Source organism: Cydia pomonella, chromosome 7, assembly GCF_033807575.1.
Source record: "Cydia pomonella isolate Wapato2018A chromosome 7, ilCydPomo1, whole genome shotgun sequence".
NCBI lineage: Eukaryota > Metazoa > Arthropoda > Insecta > Lepidoptera > Tortricidae > Cydia > Cydia pomonella.
In genome coordinates, this window is record NC_084709.1 from 23,630,266 (window position 1) to 23,649,619 (window position 19,354).

The following is a 19,354-nucleotide window of genomic DNA, read 5'->3' on the forward strand; positions in this document are numbered from 1 at the left end:
TAAATCTTCTATTATAGATTTCGCAACTGTCTGGTTTTGTAGACACGTCTTTCCTACTACAAATTGATTGTACACACATACACAACTTTATATAATACATATATTAGGAAAATAAATATATATATTTATATATTATAATATAAATATTAGGAAAAGGTAAGCATTTGTCCAAAATCTCACTTGATGGTAAGTGCTGATGCAGTCTAGGATGGAACTGGAACATGCTTATCTAAAAGATGTCTATTCACTCTCAATTTAAAAAGATCCAATTTATACTGGACTGGGAATAGATTTGCAGGAAGTGATTTCCACTCCTTAGCCGTTCGCATGATAAAGCTGGATGCGTAAGCGCCTAGTGCGAATCAGAGGCAGAGTAACGACGTAAGGGCGAAACGCAACTCCACGTCTAACTAGTCCCACGGTAGCAGAACGGAGATGGGGGGGATTAGATTATGTAATATTTAAAAGAAATTCGTTCGTTAGTCAACCAAAATGCCGAACGGAGATGTATAGCTTTGATATTTGCTAAAGTACAGTAAAAATTTAAACAATAATACCTACGATACTAACAAAACGTACAATAATACATACACATATTGTCAAAAGAACAAAGGGCATCAATGAACTAAAAGCCCGAAATGCAGTGATTACGAAACTGCAGCATTTTTAATTGCACGAATATTACCACTCGATGCGGGAAGTTTGAAGCGGCCATTTTGTTTTTTACAGTGCATACGTGTCCGAGTGGCGGCGCGCGCCGAATAATAAAATTGCTCTTTACGGGAATCATTCGGATATTTTGTATCTTTTGTGTGAAATTTGGCAGTGCAGCGTCTGGGACGTGAATTGATGCGCCTATTCTAGCTGACTATAGTCTGTTCTTTTATTCCGTAGACTAAAATGACAACCACAAATGTCAAACGCAGAAATAATGTGACCAGCTTAAAACAAATAGTGCTGATCTTTGATTTCGGTTTGTGAATAATCGATAAATATTAAATTCATTTTAGATCCACAATAAACAATTAATGAAATCTACTCACTACATGATAGGAAGTAAACAATAAATAAAATCTACTCACTAATAATCCACTCAAACATTTAAAAATTGCATTATGAGCTTCGAGGTGACTGTTAATCTTACAATAAAATCGCTTTTAAATATTAGAAATATTGTGTTTAGACCTGGATACAAACTTTCTAAATGCCTCAAAATGGTGTTACTTGCCTATATAAGTAACTCCCAATAGTTTATTTTCGGTTAGTACCGGTTGTAGCACATCACTATTTATAAGACGTAAAAAACCAGCAACACATGAAATATCATTTTAGTCTACGGGATAAAAAAATAGATTATAGCTACACTTACTTATAGTCCAGCAAACCAATTTATCACAGAAAAAGCGCGAATTTAAAATTGTGCAAGTATGTGAGATCAACCCTTGGCAAAGTACATTTTTCAACTTTTTTTTTTTACTTGGGTGTAGAGTTTGTGAAGTTAGGGCTTGTAGAGTTAGACACTTGGCTCTACAAGAGATCTCATAACTTTTTGACGATGCGAGCCATATGGTTTCGTCTTGGCAACATTTTACATGAAAATATTTTTGATGGGATGATACATTTTAATTTTGTGCAAACATGTTTACTAATTTTAAAGGTGCGTTTTAGACCTATGTTCTTGATCTTTTTCTATCGAAAGTCAAGAAATTTTTGGCAGCCGTATTGTGATTTTTCAAAAACTCAGTTCGCTGAAACTACTGCAACTTAAGTAGTTATTTGCAACTTTAGAATACAATTTTAAAGTCGTCTGGTAACTAACATAAGCCTTATTAAACTTAGGTAGGTGCTATTTATTAATTTTAGGTTGCTTTGTGTAAGATTATCCTATAATATAAAATTAACCCCACACGAACTTTTATAATAATAATAATAAAGCCATTTATTCCGAACTATATACATTTCTAATGAGTATTTTTAATTATAGTATATCCCTCAGTTCGGTGTGCTGTAATGCATAGGCCTTCTCCAACTGTTTCCATTGGGCTGTGTCTTCAGCAACCCTCATCCATTTCCATCTTGCAATTGGATGTGCTAGCTTTCTAGTACAGTGTCTAGGGTACCATAGAGTAACCTTCATACTTCTGAACTTTCATACATGCCGACATAGACTTAAAATAAATTAGGTGAAAAGTATTAAAACAATATCCAAGTAACCATTTTAATAAATATTGAAGACGTTAAAATTAATCATCTCTTAAAAAGAAAGATAAATCAAACTTGCGGCCGACACACGAGTCAACTGAAATAATAAATCTATGGCGTCATCTTATCTCAGACGTTGATTGATCTCTCTCTAATCCGCGTTTCATTTGTTACCAGTTAAAACGTGTGAGCGCTTATTTTGCAAGTGAACGCTTTAGACACAGGGATGGGCAATATAATTTAGGAAATTTAATAAGTCGTGAAAAAAGCAAAAAAGTATTAGAATTGTGTACCTAACTTATCTCTTTACAGAGCACACTTGGATGTTATACGACAAAAATTACCACCCTATAACACATATAATCTTCAAAAAATAGTAATCCAAGCATCATTTAGAATTTGTAATAACCCTACTTCTTGTGTTTACTACTGGCCTTAGCATCTATTTCAGACGATCTATAGTGCAATGTCTGAAAAACATCTTGTGTTTAGAGAAAAGGAAACGCCACGACGCGTGCAATTGGTCGAAGATTTTATTTCAAGTTTAAATACACATCTTTAATAAATAACATATTTTTAATTTAAAATATTGACATACTGGAAGCTTAATGGCGGTAAATGAAAACTTTTTCACATATTGTCACGCAACAGCAGTTTTTTTAATTCTGCCATATCGTTTGAATTAATTGCAACTGGCACTTATAAAAACGTCTTCTCGACTGATATTAGAATAGTTAAATTTCTTTGTTTCTCAGAGATGTTCTAAATTTGAATGTAATTACAGTTTCACAGGTTTTTTTATAGTTATACAGGTTTTTGTTAGGCCATTAGCTTATTGTTTCTGAACATATTATCTAAGTTATGATGAACGAGGACTAGTAAGTAGTTTTTTTTAATACGTCATAAGTGGGAACCCTTCATGGGCGAGTCCGACTCGCACTTGGCCGCTTTTTTTTAGTTTAGACCTTGAAGCTAAGATTAGTTCTATTCGATAATGTTATACAACTCAAAATTTTATTAATTTTCCATTACTTTGCTTTATTTTGTTAGTAAATCATCCGAAAATTGACTTGTTTATACTATTTTTAATTACCGTGATAGTGGTAAACGAGTACACGACCTGCTTGACGTCGCGTTTAGGTGCTAGAAGATAAAGTGCATATTTTTAATCATTTTATTCTCATAAGACACGGTACATATGTCGAGGGCTTCATGCTAAAGGGGCGTATAAGCAAGAACCCTACTTTTCAGGAGACACAAAAACCTGAATAACTTTTGTTACAATGTACCGATTGTTCTACAATTTTGCATAGAATATTTAAATTACTATCTTTTTCATGTGTCATGCCTAGTTTCGTTCTACGTATTCTAAAAAGCAGTAATTATGTAGTTACGCCTCTTTACCACGACAATAATTCCGACATTTAGGTTGAAATTTTTTGAAAAATACTTGAGATTTATGGTCGTATAATTCATATTTTTTTTCTATTCGATAATTTAATCATGTAAGGTGGAAATACTGTTAATAATTCGAAATACTTTAATTTTACAGTAATTTTGTCATCATTGTGTAGTTTCTTCTATTTTTTCTGATTTTTATACGCCCGTCTGGGCTGACGAATCTATCGTGTAAGTATCCTTTATTTGTGGTCGTATAATAGGGCGCCAAATTATATTGTGAGTAAATGTTCATAAGTTCATCTAGATTTTACCATTAAAATGATTCCTGATGGTTTTGATAGTGTCACAACTGTCCACGAGATTAAGCAATGTCGACTCGAGCTGGTTACCGATTGGGTAAGTAACTGTTTTGAATAGCCACTTTGAGCATTTCAGTGTTTCAATAGCCTCCGTGGTCTAGTGGTTAGAGCGGTTGTCTCTCGATTCGGAGGTTCTGGGTTCTAATCCCGGAGGGGACACTGTCAAGCAAAAGTCGCTTTGTGACTTTGTGAGACTATTCCCGGTTTAGCTAGGACATTGCAGGCTGAATCACTTGATTGTCCGAAAAGTAAGATGATTCTGTGCTTCGGAAGGCACGGTGTAAAGTCGTTGGTGATAATAGAGGGAAAAATCGAAGGGAAAAGAAAAACTACATGGATGGATAACCTTAGGAGTTGGACGGGAATGGACGCTGCCTCGCTGGGCAGAAAGACTGCAAATAGAGAAGAGTTCCGGACTGTGGTAGCCGACATCCGTTGAGGATATGGTACCTGAAGAAGAAGAAGAAGAATCTTACAACCCACACGATAAGAAGAAGTGTTTCAAAAGACAATCACGCCGCTTACTCGGATTTTTGCCTATAATAGCAGTCGTTTAGCCGTTCGGTGGGAGTTAGCGTTAAAACGTGTGGGCTTACTTAAGAAAACTGACTTAACTGAATTCCAATAAGATAATTTTTACTATTTGTGATAGTATTAGGTAAATGGTAGTCACTCAAAAGTCGAGTAGTACAGAACGATTTTACAGAAAAGAATTGAAATCGGTAGTAAAGGATGCATAGAAATTGCTAAGACAACACAATGACAGCTTTACTAAAAAAGCAGTCAAGAAACAATCAAACGATTAAATTTAGAGTGCATTAACTAGAACAAAAGGTTAAAACGTATCAAAACTTGTATTTATACAATAAACATTACTCCTTCTTTAATGGTACCACTGGTAACAAAATTATAACTATCTTAAACAATAAAATATTATTCAAAACTTCTAAACAAATAAATACGACATCATTTATCGTCATTTCATAAAAAGAAACAATATTAAACCTTCTCTACTAATAAACCTAAAAGTAGTTTAGCTTACAACTTAACCCACTTACGTCTCCATCAAATTATAACAGAGGAATGTTACACTTAAGAATTACAACCACCCCGACGGAGGACGAGTGGCTACAGACATATGAGGTAATCAGCCCGCAGCACACGCAGTGGGCCTTAAACAGCTTTGAATCATTCAAATCTCCAGGAATGGATGGGATCTTCCCTGCGCTTCTTAAATGGGGCGGGAAGCATCTCACTCTGAAGGTGACCAACGTTCTGCGCGCCTGTCTGACTCATAGGTACGTGCCGAAGCAATGGAGGGAGATCTTGACCTTATCTTCATACCGAAACCAGGTAAAAGCGACTACTCGGACCCCAAATCCTTCAGGCCCATCAGCCTGACCTCTTTCATGTTGAAAACATTAGAGAGGTTGTGTGACAGGTACCTTAGAGAGAGGGTGCTAATTCATGTGCCCTTGCATCCAAACTAACATGCCTAAAAACCTAGCAAATCTACAGAATCAGCACTTCATGCATGTAAGTAAAATTGAGGTGGCGATCAAAAACAGATCCATGTGCTTAGGAACCTTCATAGATATAGAAGGGGCTTTCGACAGGCTGAACCTGGTCAGCAGCATTACAGCAGCACTGGTAAGACATGGCGCGAATGCAGTTATGACAGAATGGATAAACAACATGTTGAGCCAATAAACCATCAAACTCGGGACGGGCGAAACACAGCAGGCATTAATAGCAAAAGGATGCCCCCAAGGAGGAGTCCTATCGCCACTACTACTATAGAACCTTGTGGTGAATGACCTGATCATCACACTAAACAATAATCACTATTACACAATCGGCGATGCTGACGACATAGTTATACTGACGAGCGGCAATCATGCAACTGCAAATGATTGTAACAACGAACTCTCAGTCAATCCTAACAAAACTGAGCTGGTTATGTTCACCAACAAACGCAACTTGGGAAACTTCCGCCTTCCCAAACTGTTCGACACTGAACTCCAACTATCTGCTGAGGTAAAGTATTAAGGGGTAATACTTGACAGCAATTTGAATTGAAGCAATCACCTAAACGGCAAAATTGACAAAGCTACAGTCGTATTCTGGCAATGTCGTAAAATGGTGGGTAGAACCTAGGGGCTAACCCCAAAGATAACTCTATGGCTTTACCAGGCAGCCATACGACCAATAATAAGCTAAGGTAGTTTGGTGGCCACGCACCAAACTATCCATAGTTGAAGCTAAACTACAACGACTCCAGAGGTTGGCCTGTATGGCGACCACGGGCTGCATGAGGACAATACAAACCACGGCCCTGGAAGCCTTACTGGGCCTGCCGCCGCTGCACCTCTTTATACAACAGGAAGCGCTAGGCTACGGCGGTACGTCTCAAAAAATCTAATCTCTGGAGACCACCTAGGGTACCACACACCGAGATCCTCTACGAGGCGATAGGTAAGGAACCGCTAATAGAAGCGGTGACTGACAGGATACCCAGACAATTCGTCTTCGATAACAAATACAAGATACAGTTACACGAAGAACCTCGTGAAGGGCTCAACCCAAGAGAGCTGAGAATCTTCACGGATGGAACAAAGACAAGGTCAGGCAATGGCGCTGGAGTATTCTCAGAGGACCTAAACATACATATCTCAACACCACTAGGTGCCCACAACACAGTCTTCCAGGCATAATATATGGGCATCATAATGGCAGCACACGCAATCGCCTCAAGGAAAGTATTGGACTACCCCATCCCCATCGGTCAGTACTACAAGCTCTGCAAAGTTATACTTTGACCTCAGGGCTAATCTACGAATGCCACAAAGCTCTGTCAGAGGTGAGCACCACCACCAGCGTAACTCTGCAGTGGATCAATGCGAATGGAACGATGCGGCCGACATATTGGCGAGAGGAGGTTCAGAACTGAGGGTGGCAGGACCGGAGCCAATTATACCTCTGCCTTATGCCTGGCTCCGGAACATGCTGCGACACAACACCAAGGTAAAACACCAACAGTACCGGTCTAACCTAGGCACGTGCAGGCAGGCGAAGGAAGCCCTCCCGACAATCGACCCCGGTTTGTCGAGGAGGCTGAGACAGCTGAAGAGGCCACAGCTCCGGCTTTTGACTGGGGCCATAACCGGCCCCGCCCCACTAAACAAACACCTACTAACCCTACGTGCTACAGATAGCCCCATCTGCAGAGCGTACATGGAGGCAGAGGAGACAGCCGCCCACGTCATTCTTAAATGACCAGAGCAGAGCCATCAGCATCAGAGCGCTCCACTTCATTGTTATTATTCGCACTAGATGCACACCATTCTGTAATGCACTAGACACTGACTGAGAGACAGGCGGTCCTAGTGCGCTTACCCGCTTGACAGAAAGGGATAGCAATATGCGGCAATCAAGGACGCTGTCTCCGCGCCCCTTTGGCCCGGCATTATTTGAAGGCCAACGTAATTTTTGTACGGTCGTATGTTCATACGCCTCTTTGCCGCGACGCACTTTGAGGATAGTTGGTAAAAGTTTATGGTCGTATGTATGTACGCCTATATAGCGTGACACTATTTCGTGGTTCGCACTGTCACGTGAGAGAAGTATGTACGTACGCCTTTATACTCCGATGAATATTGGGGACTGAATGAAAATATCACTTATACGCCTTCAGTACGCCTTTTTGGAACGACATTAAATGATGACTGTCAGTTATACGCCAAATGATTTTTTAATTATTTAATTAACTAATTGTTATGATAAAATTATGAAAAAAATTGTGCTTACGTATTGTTACAAGACAAATACGATGCCGTTAAAAACGAAAAATGACATTTTTGCGTATACGCCCCTTTGGCCTGAAGCCCTCGATGTGTTACATCAGAATAGTACTGCCAAACTGCGAAGCGGTTTGATGGCAGTTACTTTCGCTTTTGATATCCATTTGTGTCAGTTGAATGTAACCTTATTATTCTAATTTGCCTTCAGGGTCTGCAAAGACGGGCCAACTTTTATATGTTTCCATAATGAGTTGACCCCCCTCTACTACTCCTGTGGGCAATTATCTATTAAATATTTTTTAACACTCGTTTTATAATTACGTGGGCTAATATGCGTCGTGTGTGAAAATAGTAGAAACAAATTGGGATACTTTTTTTTCTTAGTGGAATCAATCGTGTTCGTGATTTTGAGAAGGAAAATCCTACATTTTTGGTATATGGCACTTGAACGTACAACAATAAAAAACGCTCAATTGCGTTATTTGGCGATCCATTGTTGGATGCATATTTTTGATCCGACCGTTGGTTGATGAGCCTGCTGTTTTTACTACACCATCGCTCCAGCAGGTCATGTTGCCATTGAAATCAGTTCAAATGTAGGTTTTACTTATGGTCAAAAAAAAACAAGATTACTATCAATAAGAATGGGGATGAAACTAAATCATATAAAGTCCCTACTTTCCTCCTTCGATATTAATATCATTGATGGATATAATATAATTTTTACACATTTTATTGTATATTAATCATATTAGCTATGTACCTTCATTTGATATTTTTATTCTTAAAAGTGTTAGGAGCGAAAAAAAAATCAAAAATTTTCAAACGAAAGGGAAGATGTGGTAATTAAACATCAATTGCGTAAAAATACTTTCTATAATGTTAATATCCATAGAGGAAAACGGGGACTACGTTTGTATGAAAAGCGGTCACGTGACTTTCTCCCCTTTCGTCTTAAGGTTTACAAAGAAAATAGTCAAAGTCTACACAGAGGTGACGAAAAATATCAGCGTGCCTTCTTACCCTCTTAGCAAACACTCCATGCACATAATTTATATATTCGTACATAATTAATTTCCGAGTCGTGACGTCACGTCACTTTGGCGCGTGATTAATGATAATGAGAGCCTTTTTGATTACGTTGCTGGCATTAACATGTTGTTTCCAGCGTTACGTGTAACGTGTGGGTGGCGGTAATTTCGCGTCCGAAATTATGTTCAAAGAAAAGAACAAAAACGTCGTTTTCTTCTTTCTTAGGTGCAGTTCTACTAGCTGAGTTTTTGAAAAACCGTAGCGTTTTTTTTAAATCTTAATACGGTTGGCAAAAAATATGGATAGCAATCTTTAGGTTTTGCTCTACTAACTTCATGGATTCGGAAACTGATTAAACCTAAAATAGTCACTCTTTTTGAAGTAAAACTTGAGTTTTACGTTCATTTGGGAATTAAGAGACGGTTGGCAAAAAATATGGATAGCAATCTTTAGGCTTTGCTCTAGTAATTTCACCGATTCGTAAACTGATTAACCCTTAAATGGTCACTCTTTTTAGTAAAAGTTTGAGTTTTACGTTGACGTGGGAATCATTAAGAGAAATATGCAAGCATAACAATATAAAAATGTTGTTTATTGTTTTTTAAATGTCACTTTAAAAGGACATTGCCAACTTTCTCACTACCTTAAACGTCCCATAAGACAGACATTGTCAAAAATGCCATACAGTTTTCAACAAGATATCAAAATAAAAACAGTCAGGGGCATATTTTCATTTCCGATTACTATGTTACTTCTTTGATACAGGTTTCTTTCATAATACTTAGGAGACCAGTATCCCATGAGTGAATGGTTGAATTAATATTTACAAAAAGAAGATATTTATACGAAAATAAAAAAAAAACAGTATAGTTAGTTGGTTGTCTTTCAACTTGAACTGAAATTATTTCAGAAAAGAAAAATATTGCATTTCACGGCTAAAATACAGTTTTATTGAGCAAAAGGTACGTAGGTGTAACCAACGCGTATTGCGCAATTCATCCCATCGTTTCTAGAAATCATATTGTGTGCATGTTTATAAGATGTCCTTTATCGGACTAAATCCATATCTAAAAATCATTTACAATTTTTTTATTTACATATTGGAATAGATGATTACTATAACTAGCTTAAATCTAAAAGAGAAAATAAATAGGTTTTAGATTTAAGCTAGTTATAATAATCGTCTGTATAATATCCATTATGTATAATGTTCTTGCAAATAAAGAATTATTCAAAAACAATAATAATGATATCGGCCGCCCTTTATAAGTTGCGTTCGGAGAAGAACTCTGAACGCACTGCACCTATGAAAAAGAACAATAAAATTATTCAGTTTTTTTAAACAGGTCTGGTTTCCACAGAGGCATTCGTGTATACAATTATGGGGTTACCTATACTCGATTTAAATATAGCTCAGCGAGTAATGTGCGTGGCTGACAGCGCCTGCGTTATCGCCGCAGCAGTAATGCGGCAACGGTAATGCAGCTGCAGTTGCCATCTGAATGTAACCTTTAACATTATTATATTGAGCGATATTTATCTTATCTCTTTCTATTTTTTACAAGTGACCTTCGACCAACACCGATTTCCGACACGTCGCCGTCGGATCGGAGGACCCCAAGCGATATCTTACCGTATAAATCGTTCTGCTAATTTTTTGCGGGAGGACACTTGCACACAGTTGCACTTCTCACTCACTACATACAAAATGCAATCTGTAATGAGGACACAAATACATAGAAAATGACACACGTCAAAGACAAATCTTGCACACATCGATCAGTTTATGTACACGAACGAGTACACAACACGCACCGCGCTATGCCCAGTTGGGCATGTGCTTCGGCAGAGGGGAAATAGTGCGAATGCCGATTCCCTCCCGGGTGTTGCTCGAAGCAAGTGACATTCAAGTCTATCCGAACCTTCACAGTCAAACGGCCCGATTTGAAGAATGAGATACGATAACGATAAGTTCTGATTTAGATAAGTTCTCATTTAGGTATGTCGTATAATTGACAGAAGCAGCTCGATTCGGGCAACCAATGTCACTTTGACGTTAGAAATATCGTAGATAGATCTTATTGGGATCACAGCGGAATCGAAATAAACGTCAATTTTGACATGTCGTTTAGTTATCGATCTTTTAAAGAACTTTCCAAGATCTTATACGTGTCTTAATCATTCTTCAAATCGGGCCGAAAAGCTTTTTACTTAATATACAAGTTGTGTTATGTAATGTTGAAACGAGATCCAGTCTATGAAACTCGCCCTCGACTGTAAAAACTGAATACTTAATTTAATCATTATATTCTATTTTATTCTATTCAATTTTGCTTCAAATTACCTATTCTCTTTTACCGACATTTTGAGAAGAATATTTTAAGTTTTGATGACACTGGTTTATTAGGATAATGCCTTTTTTACATTAAGATATTCTATTAGTAATTTGTAAGCATTAGTCTAGTTACTTAGTTACGAAACAAATGCGATTATGGAATAGAATAGATATTTAATAGTAATTTAATGTGAAATAAAATAAACAGGTTTCACTATTTATTATTTTTGGTAGGATAGGTTGTGTTTAGGACGCAAATGTAATGCTTGAAGATAACTAGTTATAAATAGTAGAATGTTAACCCTGATTTTGCTGACTTGTCTCCTTACTTGGTCCCATAGTAGTGTATGGTTTTCGGAGTTTACTTAATGCAGTTTATCTGTAAAGGAGGCCATTTAAAATATACATTTGGCATAAAAATTATATCTAGATGAAGTAATTTTGTTCTCATTCGTGCTTGCATCTCACTCGCGTCAATACAAGTACGGACAGGTACGAGCGAAATGCATGCGCGATTAATTTCACTTTCAATTAATTCAATTTTTTTTTTATGTAATAGGCTGCAAACGAGCAGACGAGCCGCCTGATGGGAAGCAGTCATCGCCGCCCATGGACATAAGCAACATCGGAGGAGCCACTTATGCGTTGCCAACCTTTGAGAACCCTAAAAACCTGCTTCTTGAAGAACCCCATGTCATAGCGCAAGGGAAACACCTCAGAAGGTAGCTCATTCCACAACTTGCACGTTCTGAGAAAAAACGAGCGAGATGCCCGCTTGTTCTTGGTTTGCCACGTGTCGAGAAAGTGAGGATGAACTTTGTTTCTTTGGCGGGAGGTGCGGTGTTCAATTATTTATTTGTATCGGAAGATCCATATAGTGTTGTACAGTATAGAGAATCTTAAAAATAAATTGGGGTTAATGACATAGAATAACTAAATGACATCATTTAGATATCATTTGATGTCAAAGTTATTATGTATGTGATGTATATTTTAAATGTACCTATTACTATATGTGATGAATAATCGATCTATCTATCTACGTTTTCATTGGCCTGCAGATTAACAAACTATCGAACAGAGATTGTTATAATATAAAGAAGATGAACGTGTGTTAAGGTTACGTTATCGCTTCGTTTGTGGGTAATTGTTACGTCACAGTGTTATTACCTCTTCGAGTCAGTTGAAGGCCGCAAAGCCGGCTCAGCGGTCGAGTACTACATACTATCTATTAAAATTAATTCGTGTGTACAAAGTCCTATTTTTATTAAACGCCGGCGTGTGCGTAAACGTAAAGATTTAAAGCCAATTTGATTTACCGAGCTGCTTGTACACAGATCTACACAGCTAACAATAATATTGAATCAAATTGGAATTGTATTGTTAAATTGTAAATACACCTTACTAGGTATCTACTATCAGTGCTATATCGGTTACGTATTGGTGATAAGCGAAGTTTAAGCCTAGTGTCAGTCTCAGATATAATAATCAGGTCAATAGTGTGCGCGCTATGGTGAAATAGTTGTAAATTATAAATAAAAATAATTCTAGATTCTTGAGGGCTTTGTTATGGCCTTATGGCCATTTAAAATGAAGTATTCGAAAAATCTTGTGTTGTTTACGTTGTTCGCGGTGAACTTGGTGGACCAACCAGCGCCGGTGGTGGAGATCACTCAAGGGAGATTGAGCGGGAAGGTCAGCGATGACGGGTCGTACTTCGAATACGTTGGCATACCGTATGCGACGACCAATCACAGCACCAGGTTTCAAGTGAGTTTGTACCGCTTTTATACATGTGATGTTACAGTAGTATCGTGTCGTAACGCAATAAAGCGTTTTTAATCAGGTATGACCTTTGGCATTAATGCTGACGTCTTGAAAAATTACTTACATATTGTATTTTACCCGCTTCTGAGCGGGCATAGTTTTTGGACTATGTTGAAATTGTTATCCTAATAACAGTTGTATAGGTAAGTGAAAAAACCGTTCATAAGTTTTAAAAAGAAGATTTTTTATTTTTATTTTTTTGGGATGAACAGAGATATTTGTTCCTGGGTCATGGGTGTTTTCTATGTATTTAAGTATTTGTATATTACCTGTATATCGTTGTCTAAGTACCCACAACACAAGCTTTCTTTGCTTACCGTGGGACTTAATCAATTTGTATTAGAATGTAACTATAATAATTTTTTTCACGGCTTACATTTGCAATTATTTTTTCGAGCTGATATTGTTAAGTATTTTATTAAATACGACAACGACCTTGAAAATATAGGTTATTATTTTTAAGTTTTTCCTTACTATAAATTTACTATAAATACACAAACATACATATTCACTACCTGCGATTATTAATTTAGTTACCTTGTGGATTGGCATACAATTTTATTATTTTTAGATTTCTTACCTCAACACAAATAAGATAAAATTATTTAAAACTATCAATAAGTACTCTATGGTTGCAATTTAGACTTTATTGATTATTTAAATAAGCTGGTAGAAAAGGTACATGTCTACTAATATGTTATTATACCTATTAGAGATCCTAAATGAAGTGCATAACTTTAGTATCGGTTTACGACAGAAAAAGTAGATAAGATATGATATAACTCATACCATCACGATTTGTTTTATAATATACGCGATTTTGTTTTTACTTTTTTTTTAATACACCATACACCACCTGTATTTTTTTAAATTATGGTAGAAAAAAATACTGTAAGTATTTATGGGAAATAAATAAACTGGACACCTTTTTTGGCCAAGGTGCCGATATATAAATATTTTTTATTATCTGGTATATATTTATTGGTCTGATATGAAAGAGGTTCAATAAAAATTATAAATTGATCGCTATAGTCTAAACATGATTGTATATTTAAGTTTTTTTTTAAGTCTGCTCTAGTTTGGTTATTACCTTAATTTCAGGCACCTGGACCGCCCCCATCATGGAAGGGTACCTTCAAAGCCACGGACCACATATACATGTGCCCACAGAACTCCAAGTGGAGCACAGTTGGCCGAGAGGACTGTCTGACGATAAACGTCTACGTCCCAGCCATGCCCCTGCAGCGCCCTCTGCCCGTCATGGTCTTCATCCACGGCGGAGCCTTCGCCTTAGGCAGCGGAGGAAAGTTCCTCTACGCGCCAGATTATCTAGTCAAACATGATGTGATCATAGTTACCTTCAACTACAGATTAGGGGCACTAGGCTTCATGTGTCTAAATATAAAAGAGGCGCCTGGAAACGCTGGCTTGAAGGACCAGCTGGCGGCTTTGAGGTGGGTAAAGAAAAATATTGCTGCGTTCGGCGGTGATCCTGAGAATGTGACTGCTTTTGGCGAAAGTGCTGGAGCTGCTTCACTGTCTATGCTTGTAGCTAGCGACGCAGCCAATGGCCTGTTCCAGAGGGCTATTATACAGAGCGGATCATCTATAGCCAACTGGGCAATCAACAGGAAGCCCGTGTGGGTGTACAGCCTCATTGCGAAACAGCTGGGCTATGATACAGAAGACCCGTACGAGCTGTACAATATATTCAAAGACCTACCCGTAGAGGATTTTCTCAGGACGAGACCGAAGAAACCTTTGGACAAGTTCTTCGACACGCAACTATTACATTTACCGTGCGTTGAGAAATCTTTTCCTGGCGTAGAGCCTATTATAACAGATTTGCCGTATAATATTCTTGAAAAGAAGAAACTGAATATATCTATCATTCATGGATCGAACAGTAAAGAAGGTTTATTTTTAATTAGTGAAGAGACTACGCCTGAGTCTGTCAATGAAAGGAACGGCCGTTATTTATTTGCTTCTGATTTAGAATTCAAAACAGAACTAGAAGCTGAAGAAGCAGCGAAAGAAGTAAAAGAATTTTACTTCGGAGAGGGGACTATTGATATGTCAAAAATACTGAACATGTCAGATCTTTATACTCACTTGTACTTTGAAATACCGTCGTTGCTAGAAAGCGAGCTTTTGATAAAAAATACAGACAAACCGATTTATAATTACTACTTCGACTATTGGGGCAGCAGAAATATTTTGAAAGCTAGATCAGGATATCGGGACTCTGAAGGGGCTTGCCATGCCGATGACTTATTCTATTTGTTCAAACCAGACTTTTGGCCAAATTATATGGAAATCTGGAACAGAAAGGATAATGAAATAATAGGTACTATGACTAAATTGTGGACAAACTTTGCTAAATACGGGTACGTAAAATTTTTGTCCCTTTTTCCGTCATATTTCGATGTAATTTTGCGCATAGATAGTTCCCTATTCTATTTATACATCGTGGGCTGGAGAAACCCGGCAGATTTGAAAGGTTTATTCTTGATCACATTTAGAGACTAAAATGTCATAAGTACAAAGTTTTCTGAAATCAGTCTTGGTTTAGAGATAATGACAATTCTTTTTTTGGCAGCGACGCTACCACTGACTTTCTTGGTTTAGATATACCTACTGGCAGACATTAAAGTTTTAAAGGAATATCGCCATTTTTATCTGTAAATAAAAAATACTTTCCTTATTCGTTGTAAGGTTTTTTTTTCACCAAGATGTTAAAAGAAATAACTTTTCGTGTGCAGAAAAGGAAAAAAAAAAATTACTCCTGGAAAGGAATGCGTGGTTAAAATCTGTCAGATTTCTCCAGATCCTAAAAAATCCTCCACTGAGTTAGGAAAACGCATGTCATTTTCATAACTCTTTCATATCTGATAAAAGTAAAAAATTAATAAAAATCCATACAAAAGTAACTTTTTTAAGGCGGCTGACTATCGGGAACTACTTTTTCGTACAATCTCTAATAGTCAGCCTCCCCTGGCTGACTACTGGGTTCGAGGCAGAAATTTTAAAAATGTCGTAAACCCAGAAATTAGCTTTTATACTTTTTTATCTCAAATGAAATGTAAGTCGTTAAATCAACTACATTTAAACATTTACATTATTTGGTATGTATTTGATTGATTAAATATCCAGCCTGTGGCTGTCCACTGGAAATTGAGATTGCGGAACTCAGAAGCCAGCCGCCAAAATGGGATGGCTGTCTATTTCATGGGTCTGTTTACTGACAAAAAGATCCTTTCTTTATATTTTATTAAATATTTCCAAATACGGAATTACATTCCGTTTTATTCTTTACATAAATAATCAAACTCTTGAACAGTAAAAACTTTAATAGTTCTAATTGGTCAATTGGTGGACAAATTAGATAATCTTGAACGTATAAATTTTATTTTATTTTATTTTATTTTTTATTACATACATGGAAAACCAACAGCTTTAAACATTTCTATAACATACAATATAAATACAGAGCCAATTACAGGTTCGTTAAAAGTCTGACTACTGGTGCCCTTACCCTATTCCTCCCTGGATATCGACTTTATGGAATGTATTTTTACACAATTTATTGTATATTAATAGCTATGCCCCTTTGTTTAATTTTTTTCGGTTTTGAGTTAAAATGTATACACCGTGTTTTTATTGAATTCCGTTAACTTCGGGGTATTGGTAAGTACGTTTCGGAAAACTACATGACATAGTTAATTTTCAAAAAAAATTTTTTTGTTAAATATTTTATAAACAAGTTTTTGTTATAAAAAGTAATTAAATGTCGCATATAGCGTTGTTGTTGCACGGGCATTACATTTATCTCAATCAAACAATTGAAAACTGTGACATGTCAATGTCATTTCGAACATCGATCGTCCGAGATAGTACTTACGTTTAGGAGCAAATGTATCAACCCGTACTAAACACTAATCAATATGTGAACGGGCCCTAAGGTAAGTGTACCCACTCGTAAGGGATTTATAAGATAAAAATAAAATATTGATTATCTCCGAAATGGAGTTAATTAGAATACCGGTGTCATTGAGAAAGTTACTTAATTTAAGCTCAGGAATGCACCCTTGAAATTAAAGCAAATAAAAAAAAAAAACGGTGTATAGCATGGCTGTAGTTAATATACATTAATTCCGGGTCTCTGCCGCGCCGATGGTAAAAGGCCGGACGGCTTGACTTTGGTGCCGTGGCAGAGGGGAAAGTGCCTCCTGTGAGACGCCACGTGCGTGAGTACGTTCGCAGCCTCACACCTCGGCCGAACTGTGCGGACAGCTGGTGCCGCTGCAGATTTTGCCCCGGTCAAGTAGAGGGAAAAATATGCGGCCCTGGGTGGTAACTATTATTTTGTAACCCCTTGCGTTCGAGACGACTGGGTGCTGGGGGTCGGAGGCTATTGCCTTCGTTAGGGAAGTGGGACGTCGAATTAGGGAGAGGGGTTCTGACGCCCGCGCGGGTTCGTACCTGGTGCAAAGGTTATCCATCGCCATTCAACGTGGTAATGTCTGGGGTATTTTGACTACACTTGTTAGTCTTAAGTTTTTTTTTTAAGTATTTTTTTTGTATTGACCTTAATTAATAAATAATATCCCTATATACATTAATTTGCGTAAAATATTTTCTATAATGTTAGAGAGGAAAGGATCCAGAGAGGAAAATGGGAAGTACGTTCGTATGGAGAAGCGGTCACGTTTCTTCATCCCCTTAAAATAAACTCCTCCTGTATTTTTTCATTGTGTACATTGTTTTTTTTTTGTACAGAAATCCAACGCCAGAGTCTGCCACGGATCTACCACGGTGGTTCCCCAGCTCTCGAGAGGGGTTAAAACTGCTCCATATAGGGAAAGAGGTCAAAATAGGCCCCGTACCCAACCCCGAGGCCTACGAAATGTGGAGGCGCGTATTTACAACCCATCGACGAAAGACGGTATAGATAGGAAATTTATTAGTAAAATTATTTTTTTATATTGGCTTTTTATTACTAGCTCGGTTTGAAATAACCTTGTTCGTAGAAGGGTCGGCTACGCGCATGTAACACCTCTGGCCGCATAGCCAATGTTACAATCGTTAACGCTCTGTAGCGTAGCGTAGTCATCTCTCTCTATCCCTCTTCCACATTAGTGCGACTGTGACAGTTGCGTTTCGTTCGCCACGAGCGTTGCGTTGCAGGCGTCCATAGGCTACGGTTAATGCTTACCATCAGGCGGGCCGTATGTTTGTTTGCCACCGACGTTGTATAAAAAGAAAAAAGACATTAAGGTGTCATACGAATCTCAACAACATCTGCATTAATGTTGTGTCGTTGTTGCCACCGCTGCACGCTGTACTTCTGTCTATCAATTTTCTTGATAAAATGAGTGAAGTGAGCCGCTGCATTACTGCTGAGATTATGACGTCACGTCCGTTTCTGAGCAAAGTTCAGAGCAATTTAACTAGTAGTTAAAAAAAATGAGAGCGTAACTACGTTTGTATGTAGGTTGCTGTGGACTCTTAACGGTTTAGGAAAATTTTACTAAGGCTTTAATTATATAGCTTTAATGAAACAGAAGATTTTAATATATTGATTTAAACCAACACGATTTTCGTTCATAGTTTTAAAACGACAACCCTAGCGTACAAGTGAATAATCGATCAAGTGCGGGTAGTTCGCAAAGCCCGCACAGAAAGATGTTGATACAATTCCTCGCCAGTCTGTCTGTGACCACGAGCGTAACGTCACGTTCGCAACCTCAGGCCATATAATAAACGTAAGTTTACGCGATTAAGTCCCGTATTCGTTTTAGGAGATTTTAACATGCCTATAATGGTTTAGCAAGGAAATAAGGCTTTAAGCGTTTAAAGTCAATTTATTTTATGATGTCTACAGGAAAGTATGCATAACCTGTTAACATACTAAAACAGTTTTTGACGCAACTATAGTACGTTTTATTAGCAACTTTATTAGAAAAAGGTAAGTGATTTTAACGTGTCTTTTTATTGAAAATAGTTACTTACGACACAAGTGCAGAAAATGGGAAATTCGCAACGGGTGGTGATAAATTAAAACACGAAGGGACTGTTTTAAATCGACACGAATTGCGAATTACCTATTCGCAAGTGTATCGTACAACGTTTTACAGTACATATGGTTCTTTAAAGACTCGACGAGAATGTAAGCATTTTGTTTAATTTTTCAACGGGTTCTATCATTTTTATCAAAATGGTAAACTATTTTAACAGACCCCATGCACAAATACGCAAAAAAATCAACTGGATACTTAAGTAGAATAGTTGAGATATATCCACTAGTTTATCTCCCACGAAAAGCAATCACAATATCGACAGCCATACGAAAACAATAAAACCGACTTCACTCCGAATTATCTTCGGAAGTGTCAAAA

General features: G+C 37.4%; 1 protein-coding gene across 1 annotated transcript; it reads left to right on the top strand.

Moving 5' to 3' along the window:
- The first annotated feature begins 12,161 nt into the window (after nt 1-12,161).
- LOC133520189 (esterase FE4-like) lies at nt 12,162-17,939 on the top strand. Its single transcript, XM_061854558.1, has 3 exons — nt 12,162-12,899; nt 14,058-15,343; nt 17,736-17,939. Exons 1-3 carry the CDS (start codon nt 12,699-12,701, stop codon nt 17,905-17,907), a joined length of 1,659 nt encoding a protein of 552 aa, XP_061710542.1. The 5' UTR covers nt 12,162-12,698; the 3' UTR covers nt 17,908-17,939.
- The last annotated feature ends 1,415 nt before the right edge of the window (nt 17,940-19,354 follow it).

What these genes read in the sequence shown, in the direction of transcription:
- LOC133520189 (XM_061854558.1), top strand. Translation starts at nt 12,699, where the DNA reads ATGGCCTTATGGCCATTTAAAATGAAGTATTCGAAAAATCTTGTGTTG. An exon ending in ATCACAGCACCAGGTTTCAA is followed by an intron (nt 12,900 to 14,057) that starts GTGAGTTTGTAC and finishes CCTTAATTTCAG; the next exon opens with GCACCTGGACCGCCCCCATC. An exon ending in ACAAACTTTGCTAAATACGG is followed by an intron (nt 15,344 to 17,735) that starts GTACGTAAAATT and finishes TTTTTTGTACAG; the next exon opens with AAATCCAACGCCAGAGTCTG.